Here is a 26,915-nt window from a genome sequence, read left to right as displayed (position 1 = left end):
CGATTACGCAGCGCAACATCAGATCCTTTATGGGACAGAACGTTGTTCTGAGATGTGAGGAGAGATATGGCTTCTACCTCGGTATCCTTCTAATCGATGCCTGTTTTCAGCTTCAGCTGGTCAAGCCCTGCTTGCCTTGGTTGTCCTGACCTCACGCCACTGATTTCTACTAAGGATCTTTTTTCAGCCCAGATTGTTTGTTTTTTAGTTGAATATTTCAACAGCAAGTTTCAGTGAAATTTGGTAGAAAGTTCGTCCAAGTGTTTGGATTTTGGTGCAGGTCCAGCGGTTTTTTTAAAGGATGCCCTAACATTGGGTTATTTTCCTAATGGACTACCGTAGTGAGCTGAATGAAAAAGGTCAGTGTCGTAATTGTCACTGTGTGTATTCTGGTCAAAAAAATGCTATAAATGCTATAGATAGAAATACCCTGAACACCTCCTTTCATTAGAATCTATTAAAGTTAAATTGTGGACTGTGCAGCCTCAGAGGAGGTATGAGCTATCTCAGAGTTCTCTAGTTCTACATACTGATTATCTTTCTGCCTTTTGAGAGCACTACATTGATGTTACAGTTGGGGAGAGAACAAACAGGTTTGATGTAACATTAGGACTGCAGCTTTGGGTGATTATAACTAAAAAAAAAGAAAAAAAAAATCGAAGATTTTTCTCTGGGGGAAAAAAAGCCTTAAAAATCTCTGTTTTTATTAAAATTGATAGTACAAAATTAACACAAATTCTGGTTTTTAATTTAAGATTGTGGTTACCTGGAAACTGGTAAGTTTCAGTGTCTGCTGCCTCTCTGTTCTACATTATGATAATGACAGGGAGGGAAAAGCACTGCAGCATTTTGGCAATTAAGCCTTCATCTATAAGCTAAGGCTGTTGATAAGTTATTATGGGACGCTGCACCGCGCTCTGCTGATTAAATGAAGCCCCGAGCTGCTGTGATTAGTGAGACAGGACAATGGATGGTGCACACACACACAAACTACTAAAAACACACACACTCGCGCAAGCTGGAGACATCATACCAGATCCCTTTGCGCAGCAGGAGTTTGTTTTTGCTCCATCAATCGTGGCGACTCCTAACTCTTTATCACTCTTTATTGGTTCTGTGACCTCTGACCCCAAACCTGACAACCCCCCCCAAAGTGTAGAGCCAAAAAAAAAAAAAAAAAGTATGCTTAAACTGCACAAACAAAAGGAGCAAAACTAACCTCGATCGAACACATTTCAGACATTTAATACATCTTTTCTCCACATAAAAACAGCTTACTTTATGAATATTTGCTCCGTTCACAAAATTTGCCCTTTCAGTTCTCTCCATTTTTAAAATGTGTTTTTTTTGCAGCCACATCTTCATGAATAATTTCAGAGCTGTTATTCTTAATATCCTCAGCAGATATTTGACTCTTTTATCTACCATTTACCTTGGCCCTCTCCCCAAAAGAACAAAGTTATGATTATTACAGAATAATATTGGGGATGTATATTTCATTTTGATAATATTTTCATTTTAATAGTTGAATAGCTTTGTCATTATGAGAGATGAATATGAGATGATCTTTGCTCTTTGTGGTATAACATGAGACGCAGACTGATTTCTCATCAAAACCACTTTTAATATTATTTTTGAGAGTTTATGTTGCCTACTTTTCCTCATCTCAGGTTTTTATTGTATTTTATTGACTAAGATGTGTTAAATGGTATTTTTCTTTCCAAATTTGGACTTTTTCACGTATTTAGATTAATTTCAGAATGGGAAACTGTCTCGTCTTGCTTTTATTTGACCTCTTTGTTGATCGCTTGTTGCGTGTCTGTGGTCGTAGTACAAAGATGCCACTAATTGTTTGTTTAAAGCTGCACTAATCAATATTTTTATATTAACAGTGGATCAATGCCAACATGTAATCTCAAGGACGTTGCTTATAGTGATATAGCGATAAACTTAGCAGTTCCCCTCAGCTCTATGGGGAAGGTCTTTTAGCATCTTTTAGGTCATTGTTTTGGTTTTCTGGCCCACAGCTCTGTTCTTATCAGACTTGTTTTTATCAAACACGCTTTTATAAACCCACTGTCCACTACCTGCTCACATAGTGGAGCATTTAGCAGCTAAAGAGCCAGATATTTCCCTCAGGAGCTGGTGGAGACCAAAACAAGAGCTAAAAGAGAGGGAGTACTGGACTTAGAATCATCAGGTGGACACAAAAACCAATCTGATGACATGGTTACGGTTTTCTGTGATGGCTGTGACGGATGTGGAAATAGGCGATAGGTTTCTATGCATGGCTTACATGGTGATAAAATGGATCTGAAATGAAGCCATCAAGATGGGATTGAAGAGTAGACTTTCAGCTTTAATTCAAGGGGTTTAACAAACACATTGCATTAAACCGTTTAGGAGTTACAGCCATTTTTCTACATAGTCCCTATTTTCAGAGGCTCAAAATAATTATAATTATAAATATAAGGATTATTTTTAATACTTGGATGAAAATCCTTTGCAGTTAATGACTGCCTGAAGTCTGAAACCCATGAAAATCACTAATTGTGGCTCGTTCTGGCCTCAGTTTTGTCTCAGTTGGGTTGAGGTCAGGTGACTGAGTTGGTCCATTGAAGAATATTCCATTTCTTTGCCTTGAGAAGCTCTTGGGTGCTTTTGTAGTATGTTTTGGGTCATTAACTATCTGTGATGTGAAGCACTATCCTATTAGTTCTGCAGCATTCGGCTGAATCTGAGCAGATGGTATAGAACTATACACTTCAGAATTCATCCTGCTCCTTCTATCAGCAGTCACATCATCCATAAACACCAGTGCGCCAGTTCCATTGGCAGCCATACATGCCCATGCCACAACACTGCCTCCACCATGTTTGACTGGTGATGTGGTGGCTTTGGATCATGAGCGGTTCCTTTCCTTCTCCATACTTTTCTCTTCCCATCATTCTGGTGTAAATTAATCTTGGTTTCAAGTCTAATCTGTTTTTCTGTTCTGTTCTTGTTACCAGTGGTTGGCACCTTGTGGGTAAACCTCTGTATTTACATTCATGAAGGCGTCTCTTGATTGTAGACTTTGACAATGATATGTTTTGAATTTGGTGAAGGGGTTTTTGCTTCACCAAAGAAAGAGTAATGCGATCATCAACTCTACTTGTCTTCCGTGATCTTCCAGGTCTTCAAAATCATGCAAACATTTTGAACTCCCGCTAAGTTGACATAGACATTGACAGACTAAGGTTAGAGGGTGTCACGTGCTGTAAACATTTTAAAACCCCTGGATGCAAATTTGTGATTTTTGGTATTGGGCTGTAGAAATAAAATTGACTTGACTTGACAAGTTGTATTTGTCCTGCTGTTTGTGACTATTGTAACCGGTACTGGCTTTTTCTACGTTCTACTTTCTCGTGTTTAAGTTAAAATAAACACACCAGGAGAAAACTGTCTTGGTGCACAGTGTAGATGTGACGGCCAGATAATAGTTTGATACAATAAGGAATTTAAAACACACACATAAATGTTTTTATTGGTGACGCAGGATGAAGCGCCTTGAATATTGAATTAAAATTACACAAGTAGAGAGCCGAGCACTAAGCAGACTGAAGGCAGATTTAAAAATTGAAGATAAACAATTTGCAACTAAGAAAAAGTAAATTGTAAAACATTTTCACCTGTTTTAAGTGAACAAGATTTTCAAACTTTTGTCAGAGATAAACACAGAATAATAAATTGACAATGAACTCCCTGAAGAGATTTATATACTGTACGATCACCAAGCACTTCATTATTTATTAGGAACACCATGCTAATACTGGGTAGTTCCTCCCTTTGCTCTCAAACAGCCTCAGTTCTTTGTGGCCTGAATTCCACAGGATGTTGGAAACTTTCCTCTGAGATTCTGGTCCATGTTGACAGGATTGCATCACATCTTTTCTGGAGATTTGTCAGCTGCACATTCATGCTGCCAATTTCCTGTTCCACCACATCCCAAACTGGGTTCTACTGGATCCAGGTCTGGTGACTGGGGAGGCCACTGAACTTCACTGAACTCACCAGTTTGAGATGACTTTTGTTTTGTGACGTGGTGCATTATCCTGCTGGAAGTAGCCATTAGAGGATGGTAAACTGTGGCCATAAAGGGAAGCACATGGTCAGCAACAATACTCAGAGAGGCTGTGGCATTCAGACCACGATTGATTGGTATTAAGGGGCCCAGAGTGAGCCAAGAAAACATTCCATACACTATTACACCACCAGCAGCAGCCTGGACTGTTGACACAAAGGAGGTTGGGTCCATGGATTCATGCTGTTGATGCCAGATTCTGACCCGACCATCTGCTGCCTCAGCAGAAATCCAGATCCATCAGACCAGGCTGAGTTTTTCCAGTCTTCAAACTGTCCAGTTCTAGCGCAGCCTGTGTCCACTGGAGCCTCAGATTTCTGTTAATGGCTGACAGGAGTGGAACCAGACGTGGTCTTCTGCTGTTGTAGCTCATCCAACTCAAGGTTGGACGTGTTGTTCATCCTGAGATGCTTTTCTGTTCACCGCAGCAGTAAAGAGTGGTTATCTGAGATACCGTAGCCTTTCTGTCAGCTCCAACCAGTCTGGCCATTCTCCTCTGACCTCTATCATCAACAGGGCGTTTCCGTCCAAAGAACTGCTGCTCACTGGATGTTTTTTTTTGTTTTTGGCACCATTCTGAGTAAAAACTCTACAGACTGTGTGTGAGAAAATCCAAGGAGATCAGCAGTTTCAGAAACACTAAACCAGCCCATATACACATACATACACACACACACTGTATATGCGTGTATATACATGTTGTTGTTGTCTGAAGTGCTGGTTTGAGTGTTTAAGATATCATTTATATATATGTGTGATAATTTTGTCAACTTTAAGTGACACTGACGGAAGGGATGCGTCACTGGGAACTGAATGATTATTCGCCTCCCGATCAGAAATCTGCCAACACGAACACCATGTCAGAGTGAATCATGAAGTTAAAACAAAATGGTAATTTAGTATTATTATCAGAATAGGGCTCGACTGACAAACCACCAAAGGCTGCTTTAGCCATATTTGCCTGTTGAGAACATATATGGAAATTTCAGAGAGTTCGACTGTGACTCCGAACTGGAGCAGGTTTTTCCGTCAAGAGTGTGCGGTGGATTCCAGCATTCACCTGCCACAGTCAGTAATCTGTGAGCCAAACTGATTTGGAGAGCAAAAATTCAGCCTCCAATAATAACTGGCACCTGAACGGAGAGTCTGGCAGAGCAGATGAGTGTGTGGCCTCAGTCACAAACTGCCAGAGTTTAGATAGCAGCTCATGTTAATTTAACACCCTGCTCACAAGCTGATTCACATCTACCAAAACACCACCAAGCCTTTCTCCCCTGTTAAAAACACTGTAAAATGAAGTGTCTTACATGCTTCACTTTACTGCTGCTTCTGAAATTAACTGTATAAAAGTGGCAGTTTGATTTAGGCTTTAACATGTTTGACATTAAAAGTGAAATTCTCTTATTTCTGCAAAGACTGACCTCTATGCAAATACAAAACACTGATGTTGTGTGTCTGATGTGTGGGATGGAGCAGAGGAGAGTGGAGGAGTTTACGAGAGCAGCTGCCGCAGACTGAAGAAAACCTCCAAAAACATCCAGCAGATAAATAAACTCAATCTGTTTGTGCTCTTTTGTTCTTGAAGGAAGTATATTACTTTTTTAAAATATTATATTATATGATATTATAATATATTATATACTGGACCCATACTGTGAATTAGCCTATTCATTAATTTGACTGAACAGTTCAGTGGTGCAGCGAGGTCGCCAACGCAGAGGGCACCGGCTAAAGAAATGCAGGGTTGTCCGGGTGAACCTGGCTCAACTTCTGCTGGACCACAACACACCCTGACATCATCTTTTAGGTGCCGCAGTGGCCACTTAAATGTGTTCAAGCACAAATTGGCTGGTAGATGGTTTCGTAATGTGATTTCTACCGTGACAGAAAGTTGTAAAATCCTGTGTCAGATTATATTAAAAGTTACTATAAAACTCTGTGCTGTGTTTAGGTTTCCAATAAACCTAGAAACTAATGGACCAGTTTCTCACTGGTACCTGAAACAGCAGCCTCCTGCGCTGTTTTAACACAAGGCTGTTTTTGGTCTGAACACCCACTAAGACCACAATCGGACTAGACCGACTTTATCCCATGAGAAAAACGCAGCCCCTCATTCGTATGAGCCTGAATAGGGCCAGAGCGAGCTGCCAATGCAGATGGCTTTGGCAAAAAAGGACAAACAACAACAACAACAATAGACACAAACAAACAAACAAAAACACACGACAAAGCAAAACAATGCTGGGTCGTTCAGGAAAAAAAGTTGAACCTGGCTCAGCTTTTGTTGTCCAACACAAGGAAAGTTATGGGCCTGAAAAAAAAAGAAAAAGAAAAAAAGAAAAAAGCAACTCTAAAATTCAATGCAACATTAAAAATCGCTGGAGGGCTCCTTTGACACTGCAAGTCAAAATATCGCTGTACACAAGAGAGTTTTCTCTATTAGAAAATCAGATTTTTGCATAATTAACCACACAATTCACCAACCTGAAGTAGACCCTTGCTTCCCCTGTGTAAAAACATAGCTTTAGTGTGCAACATACTCACAGTTTCTTATTCTGTGCATGGAGTAATAACCTACTGAGATGATGAGATTTTGTAGTACAGCTGTTGGTCAGCTACGGAATGGCCTCCGATGCGTTTTATTTTAATTTTGTATTTGCTTTGATTTTATTTCAATTTTCTCTGAACATTATTTGTATTTTTACATCTTTTTGCGTGCGAATGAACAGATTTTATGTTTTTATGTTTGCAAACCAGCTTGCATCAATATACAAATAAAGTATTTTTGAATCAAGCAGAACTGAAACTGTCCACGTGTCAGACTCTAGCAGGAAAAAACAGCGTAAAACATTATCATCAGGCATGACTGACCAGATGAGCTTTATTTACTAAATCTACAGTTAGTGTTGGTTATTCAAAATGCTGCATATTGATTATTGATTTGAGCTGTCAAGTGTTGATTTTAAAGGCCCCCAAAAGTAGTGACAATCTTTCAAAACTGACAATGTAAGAAGTTGAGTCTCCACCTTGTTATTTTGTTTGTTTGTCTTGACGATTCCATTTGAACAGATTCTATTTTGATAAGCAAAAGCTGCATAGAAACATTAAAACTTTCAATCTTCTGTCAGAACAGACAGTAGAGGGAAGAAGCAGATGACTGTCGTCACATTTTGCCCCAGGCGGAGCCTTTTATCTATCAAACTTTACCACACCAGGGGGTCCGCTGCTATTTTTGGCCTCCAATAATATTTTTTGTTTCTTCCTAAATTTTCCTGAAGTTGGTGTTTGTTGCTGAGCAGTTGTAGCCAAAACTCACACAGCTACACACACAGTCGATGAATGGCTGGAGTAGTTTTGTTTGTTGCCTGGGATCGAGGTGTTGGCTTCAACACTAACAGACCGGGGAGCGGAGGGGGGGCGTTGGGGACCAATGGGGACCTCGCTGAGCTAAATCTCTTCACTCTGTCTACATGTGAAAACCCGCAGTCACAGATTCAGTTACAAAGAACAGTCTGCAGATATCTACTTATGGCCTTTTTATGATCAAATGTAACTTGCGGTGGTAGTTGCTGGCGGTAACAGCAAATGTGTTTTATTACTGCAGGACACAGAATTCTGGAAGCGTCAAAACAAGCTATTGTGGTTTTAGTAAAGAAGTCAGGCAATAAATGGCCCTTTTCCTTCATTCCGCGAGCAACCGTGATCTGATTTTATGCTGCATACAGGATGATTCTGCCAAGAGCAGGGCACAGTGAAAGGAGCTGGTTACCTGGCTGAGAAGTTGGAGGGGAGCAGCCTGTCGCCTGCAGCTCTTCATCTAACAGCTCGCTATGGCTGCTCCTTCTCGTTCCATTGCTCCCTGCAACATTTCAAACTGACCCGCTGTCCAGAAATGTCCAGAAGGATCGTTGTCATGTTTTCTAGACGGATTTTTGATGAATGATAGCGGTAAGGGCTGAGCTCTCCTGTGACCGCTTCATAATAAAAGTCAACTCGTGTTTCGCCAGTTAAATCCTTTTAAATGTGAAGCTCCAGCAGTAGGAAATGTTCGGTTTGCCTTAGCTGCAACTTAATGCAGCATTTTTTCCGGGAATGTCTCCACAGACACCCATTTCATAAAACTGCAAATGTATAAATATTGCATAATTTCCATCAGTGGGCCATAGTCACCATTGTGTTACCCCATTCGGCGACAGATAGGACTGAAGAGACATTTATTTAAACGAAAATCTTAGAAATTGCCACTTTAAAGACAAATTTTGGAAGAGTCGTGCATGAAGATTTCATTTGACAAGTGCCACAAATTTCAGATATGCACTGGCAACCTAATATTTTTCTATAAATCTGAGTGTTATTTTTTATTTCTGTCTGAACTTTTTTTTTTTTAAATTAAACTGGCAATAACTGATTTTGTTGGTGATTTGGGAGTGTATATGCCAAACTTGTTAGCAAACAGTTGATAAACTCCACATCCAGCTGTTACAGAGCAACACGATCCTTCATCTGGATCTGGTGTTTGTGTCCACCAAATGAAGCTAAGTCCAGTACTCTCTTTTAGCGCTGGTTTTGGTCTCCACCGGCTCCTGAGGGAAATCTCTGTTTCCTCAGCTGCTAAATGCTCCACCGCGTTCACCAGCTGGTCTCTGACCGTGTCTGTCTGCTGTTTGCTGCCGAGCAGTTAGTGGACAGCGGCTCAAAACTGCTGCATGCTGCGGACACGACGCCACGAGAGCGGTGCGAGTGAACCAGAACAGTAACGCTGTGGTCAGGACAGAAAAACAACGAGCTGACACTCGTGTGTCACAGTGTAAAGCTCCGTAAAGCTGAGAGGAGCTGCAGACTCAGCTGATAATTCTCTGTAGGGTTAATTAATAAGAGACAATTGTTAAACCAGGCTCTTTCACCACAGAAATGTGGCTATAATCAGAGATACCCCACTGAAAAACTTAATTCAAGCTTCACTTAACTACTTGACTCAAGAACATTTGTTATTTTTGACTTGTTTGGAACATGTTCCAAACGATTAATCATTTAACTACCACATAATTAAGACTTGTTGACACGTATTGACAGTTCATGTAATTCAGATGCAGGTCTAATTGACAGACAATTTCCTTTTAACATGTACAAAATTTTTTGTTTTGGAAATGAATGGACTGTCTGTGCTCGGTGACCTCGGGGCCTTCATCACGCATTTCTCAAAGGGTTTAAGAACTGTTTTACCCACATCTTACTAATCAACAGTTTCACTGCAAGATACAAAAATGTAACATAACTCAGGGCCTCAGAAAAGATCAGAATCAGAGACAAGTAGACCAACGGCAGCCGTAGATAACCAGACAATAACCAGATCATGACCGTTCTCTCACCGTCTATCCAGTCAGCCTCCCGGACGTGTCCTCCGCCATCTTCCTCTCTCTGTCCAGGAGCAGCTCCCGTCCTCTCCTCGAGCGTCCGTCCTCCAGCCAGCTCCCGAACACCTCCCGCGCTCCGCCCACGACTCCCCCGTTCTGTCCCCCGTTCTTCAACTCTGCTAGGTTCTGCTGCCTCAGTCTGCTAAACCAGTTAGAGGTTAAAAAAAGTTACTTAAACTGTGCAGTGGGAGTATTCAGATTGGCCACACTGATACTTGCTGACTGACATTTAACTACTGAATCATTACTGGTGATCCTAGATAACCCCCCTATTATAACATTACTTATCCAGAGAACACTGGAAGGTGTTTTGTTTTGAAGGGACCCTGTTTTCTTGTTTTTGTTTTTTTTTTTCGTTTTTTTTGTACCACTAGTGTTCTGATGAGTGGGTCCCTGTTTTGTTTGTATCTCCTGGTCTACTATGGCACGGATGAGGACACGCGTGTAAAGAATCATTTTTACTAATATTTTTTGAAGGAGGTAAAGCATTAAATATGTTGGTTCGACCTCAAGGATTCACACAGTGTTGTAGTGAAAAACACTGTGTAAACATAAAGTAAACATAACTGTTTGTTCAAAGGACAAAACCACAAGGCAAGATGTAATGTTTAACATGTTTTTTTGTGTTGTTATATTTATATGTGAACATATATTTATGCTTAAAAGTGCTTTTTATAGAATAATAAGTTGTTTTTTCAAATTTTAGTTTTCTTACAACTCTTACAGCATTTATATCAAAATATTAATACGATTTTATTTATTAAAAAGTATTTAAAGATTAATGTAGGCATTCGTTTTTTCTCAATTTTGACTTCACAAAAACATTAAACCAATTTTTGCTTTGTTCAATGTTATTGTGTGTTATAAAAATTAAAATATATCAGCAGATATATTTGGATATGGAAATTGAAATTCTGAACACATTCAGTTACTATGGATAATTCCCTCTCAGTCTCTCACTAGAACCCTCCGTCTCACCACTAAACCACCTACCCAGCAATTAAATACTGAAAAACCATGGAACAACACAATGAAGTTAAAGTGTATCAAATTTGGTAGTGATTTATTGAAGCTACAGGACTAACAATCAGCAGAAATCATTTTCAAGGATATCTGTTTTTCAGAAATGAAGGGAGCTGTCAATCACTTTGATATTTAAACGACTAAGGTGATTGCTCACAATCCGATTTAACACGAGAGGAACATTTGTTTTCTAATTATAATGAGGAGAAACTAATACTCAGAGTAATTTAATTTAATTTAATTTTCTTCATGTGATGTGAACGCTAAGCAAATAAATCAACTGTAACAATCCCGACGGAGCTCAGAGATGACAAGCCTGTGTCAGTCACTGCAATTACAACTGGGACAAACTTAATGTGAGGACTTTTTGCAAAAAATTATCAAATTGTATTTTGTGAAATAAAAAGAGATCAATTTTAACTGTTGACGTTTAATTAGACTCTGCTGTACATGGTACATTGCAGAGTTTATAAAAACAAAACAAGAGCCAGAAGAATTTCAATGTGCCATCAGGGCAGATTCAAACTGTGGTGCTGTTCAAAGACTGAACCCAGAAGTGACTCATGGGAAGAATAAAACTCTTGCCCAAATTATTGTGGAGATATTGATTTCCAACCTAATGACTCTGTTATTTGACCGAAGATGTACCAAGCTCCTGGAATGCAAGGCAGACTAAATAAAGTCCCGTCGATTTTTTAGCTTATGTCCTGAAACCAATGTTAATGTGGCAACTAGAAAACAACAGCACAAACCCGCCGAGTGGAAGCAGGTTTATTGTGGATGCAGAGATCACCACAAAAGGTATCAATGGGTAGAAAGTGATGCTTTCTGAATGCACAAAATATCAGGGAGAAGAACCCTTTTTGTAAAAACAATCTCGCAGTTTGGTGCTTTTGGGTTATATAAATAAAACTGTCTCCACTCTTTGTGTGAGAGAGCCAGATGTGCTCAATTGCTGCTCAAAGCCGCTGTATCATTTTCATTTCCATCATCTCATCTGTTTTAGACATAGAGGAAGAGATGGTGATAAAGAGAAACAGGTGAATTATAGAAGGATTCTTAAGTTTTTATGTGGACTGTGCAAAAGCAGCTGCACTTCAGTATCACAAAGATAATCCAAACACGTTGTGCAGTCACTGTTGGATTCATGGCCACAGTTTAGGATTTGATTTCCTGTGTTCCTCAGCCAGTTGTGGCAAGTTATTCAGATTCTTTATGTAAATGCACCAATGTAGCAATGAAAAAGTACTTCCTTACAAATGCTATCTTTACAATTTTAATTAGGTTCGAAGCACAGAGGCATATTTTTTGACCTTATAACATATATATATATATGTCTGCAACTAGTAACTAAAACTTTCAGTTGTATATATTCTAACAGAGTAAAAAGAATAGAAGCAGTCACATGGAAAATATGGAAATACTGGAGTATTGTACTTAAGCACAAATGAGTGCGCTCAATGGAACCGTGTGACTAAAAATCGAAGAGGACTGTTTCCTCACTCAAACTAAAACCCTTTTCACTAATGCCACTGAAAGGCCTTTTGAAAAGCAAAACAAAACACGTATATAAAAAACTTAAAGCTCAACAAATGAATCCTATGAATACAGTACCTGCCAGCGAACCGGTCATGAAGCTCATCGTGCTGCTGACTGCCGAGGCTGTTGGCGCGTTGCTCCATCAGCCAGCCCAACTCAACCTCCAGCACCTTACTGCTGTTGTTGTTGTTTGTCACAGCTCCTTCCTGACAGCGCTGGATTATGCTGGAGGGAGTGTTTTCGGGGGAGCACACAGGTGGCCCCTGTCCTCCATTTACTCCATTATTGTGAAAAAGTTCTGTCAGCTCCATGCTGCTGCTCTGCAGCCGGCTGTCGTTGAACCAGCGGGCGAGGTCGGTGCGAGCCAGTCCTGTCCGACCCTCCAGCTGGCTAAACTCCTCAGGGGAAGGCCACCGTGTTTGAGCAAAATCGTCCTTGAGGAGAGCCAGGGATCGGCTGTCTGGAGGCACTGAGCAGGAATTCGGGTTGGGGATGGAGGGCGCAATGGTGCCGGGAGCAATGATGGGCAGAGTGTGTGTAGGTGGAGGAGGGCTCTTAAGATGGCCCACACCGGTACTTGGTTTGTGAATCCCATTCAGCTTTAGAGTTTGGTGCTGCTGTTGCTGCTGATGTAGTTGTTTCTCAGTGATGGCAGCGATGCCACCCAAGCCAATCCTCTTAGTGCCCATGGAATTGAGAAGTGCTTGTTCCAGGTTGTCGCGTAGTGCACGGCGCTCCACAAACCAGCTGTCGATTTCCTGGTGAGACAGGCGGGTGGTGGCTGACAGATTGTCCACATCGCTGTGTGTGGGGAAGCTGTTCCTCAAGAAGTTCTCCTCCAGGATCTTTAACTGTTCCGCTGTCTTTCCTTTCATCCTCTCCAACAAGGGGAACTGTGTCAGCACTGAGGACTTCTGCTGAAAATCTGGTTTCGGTGCTGCTGGCGGCTCACCACCATCCAAATGTGTAACTCCATTGTTGTGAGCAGGGGAAGTCTGATTGTGGGGCCATTTGCTGTCTGTGCGAGAAGTTCCATTGGCTTCTGCCAGAGGAGTGAGTACCTTGTCTCCTCTGGGGTAGCTGGCTTTCAGCTCCACTCCTTGCTGCTCTTTTAGTTTCTTACCATCCAAGGGGAACCCTGGATTCTGGGATGGGGCTTTACCTGGAGCACGAATGGACTGAATAATGGTCGGCCTCCTTATCTGTGGGGTAATGAGTGGAGGGGAGTTTGGCAGCTTCAGATCAGCAGCTGGCAAAGGGTGGGTATTGGGGTGCTTTTCTTTGGAAGTGATAGGCAGTGTACGAGGAATAAGTAATGAGTTTTTAAATGGAGGGGCAAAGATAGGCGGGGGAGCTATCATTGGCCTTGTTAAGGACTCTGGAAAGACTATGGAGGGCAGAGACACCACTGGCTTTGTTTTGGGGCTTCCTAACGTCGAGAGAATCTTCCCTTTGGACAACAAAGATGGTGATGATGACGATGATGGTGGTGGCATTAAAGGCACAGCAGTGGATGGCCTCTTCATCTCTGTGGTGACCAGAGGAACTGCTACATGTCTCTTCATCTCCATGGGAACAGGAGGCGGAGCCATTGGGAGGCGGTCTTTCTGGGGCGGAGGGGGTGGAGGAGGAGCCATGAGGCCCTTGTCTTTAGGGTCGCCAGAATGGGGGGCAACTGCCATGACGGGTCGCTTAGACTCCGGGCCAAACACCGTCGTCAGGTGTGCTGGCAGGGGTCGTTTAAGGGTGTGGCTGGAGCCAATGGCAACTCCAGCAGGTGAGTTTGTGGGGGTGAATACACTTAACCCATTGGACGCGGTTGTCCGGACATGACCTGGATGCTCGACTGTGGTGTGGACAACGGGCTGATAAGAGGCTTTGGCAGACGGCTGAGAGATTGGGCTTGTAGGCAGGACGGTGAACGTGTGATGAGCTGGAGGGATGGAGCCATTGAACATTTTCTTTCTGGCCTCCTCCACCTCCTCTGGGGACCAGGTGATGCCTTGCTTCAGCCGCTGGGTGGTGAACCAGACTTTGATTTGTTCCTCCGGGTGCTTGGAGGCAGCCGTGAGCCACGACAGCTCAGCATGTGTCGGGTAAGGAAACTTGTTAAAGGAGGTGATCAGTGTTAAGTTATCATCTAGAGAAGGGTTGTATTTGGTGGTGTTCAAGGGAACAGCTATTTTTGGTACAGAGTTAAAGTTGGGTGGGCGCTGGAGCATGGGGGTGACATGGGAGAGCCCTTGAAGCATGGTGGGTTCAGGGATGATGACTGTTCCGTTGATGTTTACTGCTGTGATTTGATCCTTCTGGATTAGGCCATCCAGCTGGCTTTTCAGTTCCCTCCCTTGATAGAGCGACTGAATATTGTTTGGGGTTTTCACCGTGGTAGATATGCAAGGTGGAAAGACAGAAATGTTGCTGCTTTCACCCCGTTCACTTGTCACTTCACATTCAACTGAATTGTCCTTGCCTTCGATTGTCTGCTCTAAGATAGTCTGATTGTTCATTTTTATCCTCTTGAACTTGAAGTTTGTCTCGCCCGGGTGCTGGCTCTCATTGTGCTCTGTGAGCGAGTCAAACTTCTTGGTGTTGAAGTTGCAGACAGCGCAGAGGTACAACGGATTGAGAATGACGTTAGGGTGGCTTGAGTCCACATGCTCTTTAAAGTCATTCAGGATCTGCGTTGAAAACGGGCAGTATTTGCACTCGTAACCTCTGGACTGCTTTTTCTGGGACGCCGGGTGAGATTCAGCCCCTCCCCTGTCCTTCTCTTCTCTGGCTTCTACATCTTCAATGACAGGGGGTTGGTCTTCTTTACCTGACTGCTCCTTTTGTTCTAATGGCTCAGGATTCTGGTTTTCCACTGGTTTAGGAAATGTCTGCTGGTCTGGATTCTCTGGCTTCTCCTGATGGGTGATGTGACTCTTTTCTGCAGATTCAGATGATTCTGACTGTACTTTTCTTGTAACATTGTTGTCCGCTAATATTTCCATGTCCATCACCCCTTCCGGGTCATCTTGCTCTTCAGGCAGGTCACTGATGACCCGAACCATGCAGGGGGTGGAGGACTTTCTGCGACTGGACATTACGGCTGCTGCTGGTGGTGGTGATAATGGTGGTGCTGGTGTTGCTGATTGCGTTGAAGATATCGTGGTATTTGGCTGCTGCTGCTGCTGCTGGTGCTTGCCAAGGACGTCAGCGTGTCGGTTTCTGAGGGGGTCTTACTGCGGTGGATCGGAACTGATGGTTGTGGATACTGGTAGGCGGGTGGAGGTGGAGTCTCCAGCGTGAGAGAGGGAGGGCAAGAACCGGCTGATTGCGCCGGCCCAGGACCGGTTGTGCAGTGGCGTCTCCCGCTCACTGGCAGTGTCAGCTACTGACCTGGGCGTCATGGGAGGGCATCACAGACAGCAACGGCGCTCGAGCTGCGCAGAGACAAACAAAAAGATAGAAAATTACATGTTAATATTGTTTGTGTATATTGTGTTCAATGAGCTGCGCTGCAGCCACTTGGGGAAAGACTAAAAGCAGAGAAAAACACATGGTAGAAAAACAGAGAGATGTCATGTTGATATTGTTTGTGTGTGATGTGCTGCATTCACCCTGAAAAAGACAAAGAACAGGAAAATGCATGATGGGCAATGACAGAATCGGAAAAAGTAGATAATTTGCACTTTTGTAAAAAGGCAAACTAAGCTTGTGGTTTAAGCGTCCTATTTATTTGAGAGATGTGAGATCAGCACAGTACCGAAGATAAAACACGCCAACATCAACGGAGATTTTTTATTCCTACTGGGGTCACTTATACTAGAAATATATGCACTGTGTTGTACTATTGTGCGCTTTGGATCAAAGGTTCCTTCAAAGACAGCTGGATATGAAGCAATGGACCTAAAGCCCCTGAAAACTTTCTCTGCCACAATAAATTCATTATATTCATTAAGATAAGAAGACTTGTATTGTCAAAGCTTGACTACTTGACTATCACTGGACCAGGAGCCGTTTTGGAAATGACGATTTTTTTTTACACAATCACAAATATAAAAAACATTTTTGGCAAAAGGGAGTCAAGTCTGACTGTTTAAGTTTGGTGACAAAAATAAATAGAATATTTTACAGAGGAACGATTAACTTTATCATCAAAGGCAGCTTTAACAAATGAATGTAAGATAACAAACTTCATGTAGGTATCTTTCGTGATCTTATGTGATTTTATTGTGTTTTATGGCCCCATATACAGCGACTTGAGGTGTTTTTTATTTGAAAAAGAAAAAAAATAACAGTTAAAGAATCCCATATCCTTTGGTTTTGGGGAGATTGATAGAAAACACAGCAGTTAAGACAGTGTTCTTTGTATCCTGCATGATAGAACACTTCTTTTATCTTTCTATAGATTTCCTTTCTAATTTGCACATTATGATTTGCCATGTGATCATGTTGCTTGTTGTTACAACACTTTCTGGTTGGGCACTCAAATCAATCATTTAACAGAAGATCACCATAAAAGGAATCAATTAACAAACTGAAAAGCACAAAAAGACTATTAAAACCACACAGTCTAAACTTAAATACAAAAATAGTGTAGTATATATATAATATGCAATTTAGCCTACTCTCATTGATTTAAACGAAACACCTGTCAGTTTAATGCGACACAATTCTGCAGCAGCTAAAAGTGCGTTCTCCACACTTATCATGAAATTGAATCAACACTTCTCTAAAACAGGTTTCAGTAAAAATTGAACATTGTAACCTTCACGAAGGGAGGATTTGTTGCTGGGCTGTTGTACTAGACTGCATTGGTTTTAGCTACTGCGAGTGTACCTAATGAAATGCCAAGTGAGTATATAAGCTACTTCTAGGAGAGAAGTCAGACAAACGCATATACAGTAAGACAGATATTGATTAAGTTATTATGCATATAACATGACCAGACCCTCTGGAGCTCTTCTAGTCATTACGCAGCTCCACATCAAAGATAGGAGGTTTCAGTCTTGATAAGCATCATGACACTTGGCCCTCTCGCCCGCCCGGCCGCCCTCTGCTCTGAAGTCTGAGCCAGGTTTCTATGTCAGCACTCGTCATAAACATCACTAGAGCTTCATCAGGTCCAGTTTAATCAGTCGCTGGGAGATGACAACGTTTACTGACATAGCCAAGGCCAGAAGTTAAAAAAATGAAGCTAGTCTGACTGACAACTCGGAGTGCGACGCCGCGCCTGGAAATTACGATGAATCTGAGTGCCACTTAATCAGGACACACTGTTCCAGGCCAATCACATGTAAATGCGATAAATTGAAGAGTCCACAGTAACTACAAAAGACAAAAAAAGTCTCCAAACTCCAAATCCCATTAAAAAGACATTAAGCGTCTTTCATAGATTCGGGCAAAGACAACTTCACAGGATAATTACCCTGTAATCATGTAATAAGAGAGACTCAGTGATGAGATCTCTTGACAGCTATCATCCACACAATGGAACAGAGAGAGTGAGGTAAAAGCAGATGGAGGGAGAAAGAAGACAGAGAAAGAGGGAAAGACAGGTATAAATAAATATGGTAAGACAGGGAATAAAAGGTAAAATTAAAGGGAGGACAAAAGGAGAAGGCAGGTAAAAGGGGGCAGAGAGGGGGAGGAAGAGTGATATAAAAAGAGGGTGAGAGACAGTGGCGAAGAAGCTCAGAGATAAAGGGAAAGAGAAAGAGGGGAGAGTCTAAAAACTTCCAAGCTGATGAAAGAGAACAGGCACAAAGCAGAAGACGTTTTAACTAGGCCATGGCCTGGCAGACAGAAAGAGAGAGAAGACAGTGAAAGAAGAAAGAAAGGAGGAGGAGACGGGGGAGAAAAGAAAGCAGATAACCATAAAGAGGGAGAAGGAGAAAAGGACAACAGAGTAATTTAAAGAGGCTGTAAAAAGTAGACAGAGAGAGAGAAAACCGATAAACAGAAAGCAGAGGAAAAGACGACAAGAGGCAGAATGGAAAGCAGATGAAGAGGACGAGGGAGGAGCAAGAAAACATTTAATAATGACAGAAAATTTTAAACGGAAAGCTGAAATATCACAAAAATAATATACTAAAATTAGGTTTCAGCAAAGTTAAAGCTTTGAAAAGGTGTCCCAATCGTTTGGGGGGGAGGCACATTAACTAGAAAAACAGAGTATTTCGACACATAATTAGTATTGGGCAAGCTCTTATTTGTCCCAAGTGTCATCTAATGTTGGACATATTTCATTCTCTCACAGCCTTGATCAGCTTCTCACAGGAGACAGCAGACTTCCTGCACACGAGACATACAGTATTTAGCAGTTTCAGAGTATCCAGAGTCCTTGTTCGAATTGTTGCGTTGTGCAATGAGACTGAACTAATCCTTTGTTATTATAAATCTCATGCATTTACACTGCTGTTTACCGCATACCTTCACTAATGAGATTTCCTCATACAGCTGGTGTAGAAATACAGTGATTCTGACTAGAGCTGGAAGATTAGCTGATTAATCAGTTGACAGAAAACTAGTCAACATTGACCTCAGCGCTTTTTGAGAACAGACTGAAATGTGTCCACTGGAGACGTCTTTATGGGTTCAAAGTTTTGGACCCAGACCTCGTTCGAAAGAGAACCATGGACGGACTCAACCAATCTGAATAGAGTGCAGGATAATAATTCATTTTTCCTGCACAATTCACAATCTACATCTTACAACTGCCTCCAAAAACCTGCAACAATATTATATATAAATATATATATTTATATATATGTATATATATGTATATATGTATATGTCATAGATGTATGTTCAATGTCGTTATCATGCTACTACTTGACTCCGGTCCCAGTCTATTGTGTTAATTACACTGACTTGTTTGCCTATTTCCAGAGAAAATCCAGTAGTTCTGTCCCCTAGACCACTAAAAAATCTGGGGAAAATATTTGACATTACCTTGATCTCCACACCCAATGTAATAATCCTCACTCCAATCTGGGCCAAGTCCCTCCATCAAGGAATAAAAAAAAACAACAAACAGAAATTCACTCTTGGCAGTGTGATGAGTACCATGTTATTCTTCCATGTATGACGAAAATCCAGGTATGACATTACATTCATGCAGTCATCCAGAATACACGGAAGCATAGCTACAGTTTACTTAACTCTGGAGAGCGAGAGTATGTAACTGATGATAGATTTTGAACTTGTCAAGATGTGTATTCAAGCTAAATAGGTTTTCACGTTGCTCTCTAAGGACGTCACCTTGGGTTCTGAAGAACTGTAAATCCCATAATACTGACCAAATTTGAAGAAATTATGCATTCTTCATTCAGAGTTTCTACGTCTGGACGTGATGGGCTGTTTAAGTATACTTTGCCAGAGATCCAGCTGCTGCCTGAGGTGAAACGGGGAAGAGACAGGGAGGGAGATGGAAGGGGAGATAAAACAACAGGAAAAAGAAAAGGACGTAGGAGGAGCTGAAGAGAGGAGAACAGAGAGTAAATGTATAGGAAGTAGGTGGAGGTAGACGAGTGCTTAGGAGCCAAGAAAAAGGGAAGAAAGTAGCAGAGATCAACAGTAAAGAGGTTGAGGGAAAAGGACAAGGGAGTGTAGGAAATCAGATGAACAGAGGGAGGTGCAAAAAGTAGAAGAATTAAAAAAAGAGAAACATAGAGGAGGAAGAGAGGAGCGAATGAAACTTAAAACAGACTGGATCAGGGAAACTGGAATCATAGAGGCAGACAGAGCTGCAGGCTGCAGCATTTCATTCGAGCAGTGATGGCGGCCTTGCTTCATGTCAACGAGGAACAGCACTGTCGCTGCCAGCTCCAGAAAAAAGGAAGAAAAAGGGAAAAAAACACAACAGTGTCATGTTTTGCTGCATCACTGGATCAGCCTCAAGGACTCAGGGCCAACTTCTGACGAGGGGAGTCATATGCCGCTTGGCTGCATCCCATTTGGTCGGGCCCAGCTCGCCTCCGTGCATCCTTGTAATTACTTGTACAGTGTTTGTGCAGAGGGGATTGTTCGAGGTGCGGAAGCACTCCGTAGTTATGGAGAAAATAATAAAACTGCAGCAGTGACAACAGTGTTTTGTAAGTTGTAAGAAGCGGCAAAACGTCCTTATAAGAGGCAGGTGAGTCCTGTTTTTCCTCAGACAAAAAACAAACAAACCTCTTTCCCCTACTTTCACTGATAGATCAACTTTAGATGAATACAGCATTCAGCATCTTCAAAATTGGCCATTTGTGTACCAAAAATAGCTTTTCCCCCAGGATTCCCTTCTTCTATAACCAGGATGGGACACCTGACTCCCCTGAAAGTGACACCAAAGTAACCCGAGTGGATCAGGCGGGGGAGGCAGGGTTCATTGCAGGTTTCAAAACACTGATGAGGGAAAAAAAAATAAAAAATCTGATTTTCACTTCCAGCAAGGGCAAAGCAAACCATCAGTCTCACCACAAATGGTTTCCATCCATCTATCTGACTGCACTGTAGGCAGATCAGTTTGTATGTCGAAATGAACAAGGGCATACCGGAGAGAAAAGGGTGTCGAGGAAGCCGTAAAACAACTCAGAGACGAAAAAGAAGGTAATGAGGAGATATCTTGGGAAATGAAATGACAAATTAGGAGAACGAAAGGCAGATCGGAAGGAGCCAAGTGTGCTAATAGGAGGGGTTAAAGACATTTTACTGGAACAAGGGCAAACTGGAGGGGATGAGGGCTCGCAGGGAGGGAGACTGTACGTTTCTGCGCAGGAAAGGCTCCAATGAAAACTAATTCCGCCGATGCTCTTCTTGTAGTTCCCAAGGGTTCTGAATTAGGATGGTTTGGAGGTGTGTAAGTCATCCTGGAACCAAAAGCTCAGGGATTTTAGGGATGCACCGATAAAACTTTTTCCCCAACAATACTGATTCTGATACCCAAACTGGTATTGGCCTATACTAAGTATGATCCAGCAACAGTGCTCTTTTTTCTCTGATATGTTGAATCCGTTAACCTTTCTGTGTCAGATTTATAAAGAGTTCCTCTACGTGTAAGGTCACGTGAGGCTGAACTACGCATCCGACATGTTCCATGCATAGTTATGTTGTAATAACAATTTTTTTTATATGTCTTCACCAAACCACATCAGCTGTGTGGGGTTCTGTTTTTTCTCTCAAACCCGAACCGACCTGCTACCAATCTAGCTCCTTTGAGATGTTTTAAAAAAAAGTTCTGTAACGTTGCTAAAACTTTGTGGACAATTTCCTACCTCCTTCTGTGAGCTGTTCTTCTTCACCAGACTTTGTTAAGCATGGAATCAAGTCTATTTTGTCCCTGACAAAAAGAGACTGTCCTCCAAAGAACGACAACAGCATCAGTCGTCTCAGCAAGTCCCCCAAACTGACATCAAGCGACAAAGCCCTCTAGTGGCTGTAGTGACTATGAAAAGAGCACGAGAAGAAGTCAGTTGTGTCCACACAAGCAGGAGGTCAACAAAACATCTGACTTTAACACCAGAGACTCCTTCTAAAACTTGACCACTATCGTTCTATAACCTTCACCAGGTGTTTGCAACAAAAGTCACAAAACCTTAACAAATAGTCATTTTAGCCCAAAACGCGATGTTTCCCTAATCTTTACCAAGTAGTAGTTTTTGTGCCTAAACCTATCCAACCCTTAACCATGGTGTTTTCCAGCAGTGATTTGTAACAGCTTTGGAAGGCACAGACAAAGGATGTCGTCCTAGTGATAGTGTCTGATCAGAAAACACTTCTCTGTGTCACGGGCATGGAAAAAAAACCAAAAAATCACATATTTTGTCCTTTATTTTGGAAGACTTGTTGGACAAAGTGCCTAAAATGTCCAATGAGTTTTTTCTCTGTAGAGGAAGTACACAGAGTGGACGTTATTTTACCCAGATAACTTTGTCAACACCAGCCGTTTCACAGTAAAGGTCTGCCAATGCTTTATTATTAAGATGCACTTAGTGTGAAGCATGTACAAAAAGTGGCGTAGTGTCACAGGTAGTTTTACACATCAATCGCTCGCCACAGTAAATGAACGGAGCAGAGAGGAAAACTGCATTTAATCTGGAACTGTCATTTTTGACCGATATCAGATTCATTGCATTGGGCGCTCGTATCGGTGCAGATACCGACCAAGCTGATTCGATTACTATCACAGCTCAACGCAGAAAAAATACTGATGAGCCTCCATGAAGGACCCCTTGCTTACTAACAGTCCCTTGAGCAAGGCACTTGACCTTGCCCTACTGCTCTCACTGCAAGTCTTACTAGGTATTGTGACTAAAAGACAGGACGGGACAGTGAGATATAAATGAATCAACAGGAGGGACCACCAGGGAACAAAGGAACATCTGAAAGTTATGAGGCCACTTTCTTTTAGGACGCCGTCGCTCAGAGACTAAAAGCATCCTGGTTTTGGAGTTCCCGTGACCCCACCCCTCAGGCACACAGTCATCATGCAGCACAAAAACTGCCAGCTCCGTGTGTGTGTGTGTGTGTGTCCGCATTTCAATGTAAGTGTGTGTGGGGACGTTAAATGATTGATCAAAGGATGCCTTTGTGTGGGCACCTCGTGGTGCTAATGCATCATTAACACAGCTGGTAGTATGACCCGGCTCTTCTGAGAGTGCCAGGCTATTTCCAGCAGATTCCTCTTAAGCTTATAGAGATCCAAATCTCACTTGTGTTATATAAGAGTTCTGTTAAACCTACTAAAAGGACGTCACGACTAGTTTTACCTCCGGTTATTTTAGCTGGCTCTTTTACAGGAGGGAAAAGAGGCCTGAATTTTTACCAGTAACTGCAGTCTGTAGGAATTACTGACATGGGACTGAAATTACAGACAGTCGCACAGTGGAAGAGAAATCACTCCCTCCTGAAAGATAATCCATCCTAACAGGGCTCTGAGTAGGTCTTGGTGATACTGACAAAATCTAATACGGTTTGATCCAAGTAACTGACATTGATAATGTGACAATATCTTAAGTGGCCAAACATCATCCGCAGTAGATAAACCCTGTCTGATGTAGATACCTCAAGGTCTTTTCTCTATGGCCACCTTTGGGACCAAATGTTACCTTTGCACAGATGTTATCTTATTATAGAAAAGGTCGACCGGGATCAAGTTTACTGAGCACATTTGTGCTCTACAGAGGACCAGCCACCGATGACCCCGGGACCTTTCCACCACCACATCCTTCAGGACAAGCTTTACATGTTATGCTCCACGGTTGGTAGGGCTCTGAGGACAGAGCAGGAACACTGCCCATAACACTGCCTATGCAACTTCACTACACAAGTTTCTACTGTCAGGGGTAAAAAATAAAGCAGGGCCTCAGTCTATTAGTTAAACCTTGTGGCCAGGACTATAAAGAGTAAAAGAAATAAACTCTTTAGTCTATTGAAACAGTTTCCCAGTTTCTGTGCTGAATCTTCTTTATTTGAGATAATAGTTTATTAACTTTTCCACATGGAAACCGAACATTAAGAATTACTGGTAGGAAGGCTGATGAAAAGTTTCCACAACCCACGTTTGGTAATATCAAACCATTTTTTCAGTGTGCTAAATACATCATGTAGTTAACACTTTACTTTAAGTCTCCCTATTTGCATTCACAAGCTGTATATAAATATTTAATAAACGGGTTGTAACACACTATAATTTGTCAGCAATTATAACGTCACCTATGGAGACACATTTTATATTACTACAGCTGTGTTTTACGATATCGTCGTTCATTATCTGTCTATACAGCAGCCTCCGCTTATGGGAGTCCATATGATTTATTTATTGACTGTTTTTATTTGACAAATACAAACAAACAAAATAACAAACAAAACACTTATATCTGCTTAAAACTACATTATAGTGGGTTAAAAACCGTTTATTAAATGTTAATTAACTGTAAAGTGTTACCACTCTTTCTTTCTTTATCTCAGAGGGTAGTTGGTTTGTATTGCATAACATAAAGCTTAGCGAAGAGTGGGGGTGGTAACAATAAGGATCTACGTATGTTGTATTAATCATTCATCCCTTATCTACACTCGCCACAGCAGTCATCTGCACACTAATCTGCACCATTATATACCATTCATGCACCTGTGGACAGTTTACATTGTGCGATCGACCTGTATTTCTTTGGACTGTGACGCTGAGAGGACAAACAAACACTAAACTCTAAAATATAGTTAAAATCTACTCGGATATACACTCACTACTGATCAGATTTTTTTTTGGGGGGGGGGGGGGTTTAACGTGTTAATTTAATTGTTGTTACATTTTCCGCAGGTTCTTACTTATCTTGTTTTCACTGTAACTTTATTATGTAGAAGATGCATTTTCATCATTAGTCATTTTAGTTGTGTCGGGACTGTGGGTGCAAACTAGCTGTCGAGCTAACAGCAGCACATTTATATTGGTATTGATTAATGTGCATCCCATATAAATAAATAAATAAACTGGAAAATCTCAGGCAATGACAGTGCTAACCACTGAGCCACTAAGCATGCCCTGTCAATATTTTTATTATTTGTTATCTCAAAGTTAAAACTAAAATCTTGATTAATACAATGATAAGATATGAATTTATTAACGCAGGATTTCAGTTCCACAGATTTCTATAATATTAGTCTGGTTACAGACCTCTGAATCGCTAACCACATCTACATTTATTTATTTATTTTTTTCAGTGTTTCAAGTAGCTCTGATGTTGTGCTCAATAAAGGCTGTTTCCCCGGCTGGAAAAACATCTGAGCCAATCAGAGCCTTTTATATGGGATTAATGGTGACGAGCGCACAGGTCGACACAGCTGTGCTGTTTTAAATCGACTTTCAGTACATCTCCGATCGTTGCGAAAGTCCTTACCTGCTCCTAGAAACTTCTATTAGAGCTTCTGTGTCAGAACGAAACCAAATAACCCCAAAGAGAAATATCTAAAGTGAGCACAATGTCAGACTGAACGAGAGGCTGAAATCAAATGAAAAGTCAGTCTGATTATCCGGCTGCTGTAACACATTTTCTGGATCGGATTTAAACTTATTTACATGCCCTATACCTTAGCCCACTCAGTCAAAAGCTGCCACGCTCAGTTGTGAAAAGGCTGTTAAAAATTCCGGTACCTGACAGCCAAAAGAAGCAGCGATAGCAGTACCTTTTACTTAGCTGAGGACCCTCTGGAAGCCCTGCAGGGTCCCTGAGTGGGTCCCAGCACCCCACTTTGGGAACCACCGGTCAAGGCCAAATGGCACTTGAAGCATTAGATAACTTGGAAGCGTTAAATGGCAGTGGAGAGCGGCACAGCTACATGACTGATGGATCTTGTGAGGCAATTTGATGTGCTGATGAGAACAAAGCTGGCTTTTCATTGGCAGAGAACCTTGAGAGAGTTTTAGGTTTCGGGTGATTGGCTGGATAATTGGAGCGCCCGCTCTCAGCTTCGCAGCGCCACCGACGTGCGTCGAGTTGGTCAAACCCTTGTATTATGAAGTACCTCAAGGTCGAGCCTGCAGAGCTGAATATGAACGAAATAAATCAATCCATTCATCCCTCTGTCACTCCTTCCATCACTGATGTCCCATGACTCACACCCTTTTCTTCCATCAGTCCCGACCTCACATCACTTACGGACTCTGCTCTCTTTATATTCACCGCGTGTGCAGGAAGATACTAACATCTCCAAGTTATAAAAACAGTAAATGCTCATTCTTAGTGGAATGTTGTAGCATCACATTTAACGGCAGCGGATCTTTTACAAGGTCATGCCAGTGTTTTTGAACGTTTAGCACAATTTGGACATTAGCTAACATACTCGATATTAGAGCTGAAACTCCACAAACTTCTCTTGTTTCAGCTTCTTAAATGTGAGGGTTTTCTTCTTTCATTCTTTTACTTTGTATAACTTCAAGGACTAATCAGTAAATTATTTGGAAATGAAAATATTTAGTTGCAGCCCGACTTCAGGGCTTTGATATTGACTCGTTTCACACATACGGGTGTATTTTCGGTTTTTGAATGTGTGTTTGCATCGGTTTCTTTTCTTTATTATTCCACTTTGTAAGTTGCTTGAAACTTTATTACAGGATCAGTGAACATCACTCAGTATTTCTGCATTTATCCATGTTACTGTTGGGTGTTATGCACTGGAGATGTTTCAACTCAATCTGTGTTTTCAGCTTGCACCAAGGTATACCTTAAACTTTTCGCAACTATGTGTTGTTCATTGTGATGGTTTCTTTTTCTAAGCAAGTTAATTTTTTACAATAAAAGTGGAATGGATGAAAACCAATGGCTACCTGAATATTGTAAAAACACCTTAAAAAAAAATTGGAAGATTGTTCCTGCAAATACATGAGTTGCAGTAAAAAGGTGGGTTCACCATATTCTACGATTAGTTTCATTGATTTTACTTTTTTTTTTTTTTTGACAGGTTTTATTCTTTTCCATAACTCTGATTTTGTCATTTTAAATCTGAAATACACCATGAAACATAAAATAAAATAAAAAATTGGTTTTAATAAATAAATGACTCCAATCTTCAACACTGACTAATACCAGTCTTCAGTGTCCTGTAGTCTATGTGAGAAAGAGAATTGGTTTTCTCTTCTCATTGTAGAAAAAAATCTCTCCAAACCTCTCATTTTGGCTTAACAACAGAGATTTTCAAACAATATTTTTCAAACCACCACCTTATGTACATCTGACATCATAAATCTCCTGCCACCGGAGGATTATGAAGTATTGATGCCTGGATGTCATTTTAATTTTGGTTTCACATTAGCTTTCACTTCAGTCGAGATTCTGTTGACACTGAAATAA

At 41.4% G+C, this 26,915-nt stretch overlaps 1 protein-coding gene across 5 annotated transcripts in view; it reads right to left on the bottom strand.

Moving 5' to 3' along the window:
• The window catches only part of LOC120786771 (zinc fingers and homeoboxes protein 2-like), a 125,579-nt gene that overhangs the window by 3,832 nt on the left and 94,832 nt on the right, over positions 1-26,915 (bottom strand). For 4 of the 5 annotated variants that reach the window (XM_040122408.1, XM_040122407.1, XM_040122409.1 and 1 more), the window contains 2 exons: positions 12,175-15,527; positions 9,493-9,679 (listed from right to left, as the gene is read on the bottom strand). In XM_040122408.1, the coding sequence (XP_039978342.1) occupies positions 9,496-9,679; positions 12,175-15,188 (3,198 nt within the window). In that variant the 5' untranslated portion in view covers positions 15,189-15,527 and the 3' untranslated portion in view covers positions 9,493-9,495. The remainder of the gene's footprint in view (positions 1-9,492; positions 9,680-12,174; positions 15,528-26,915) is intronic. The other variant, XM_040122411.1, reaches the window with a different exon arrangement.

Source organism: Xiphias gladius, chromosome 24, assembly GCF_016859285.1.
Source record: "Xiphias gladius isolate SHS-SW01 ecotype Sanya breed wild chromosome 24, ASM1685928v1, whole genome shotgun sequence".
Taxonomy (NCBI): Eukaryota; Metazoa; Chordata; class Actinopteri; order Istiophoriformes; family Xiphiidae; genus Xiphias; species Xiphias gladius.
The sequence above is the reverse complement of the archived record's forward strand: the minus strand, read 5'-3'. Positions and strand labels throughout refer to the sequence as shown.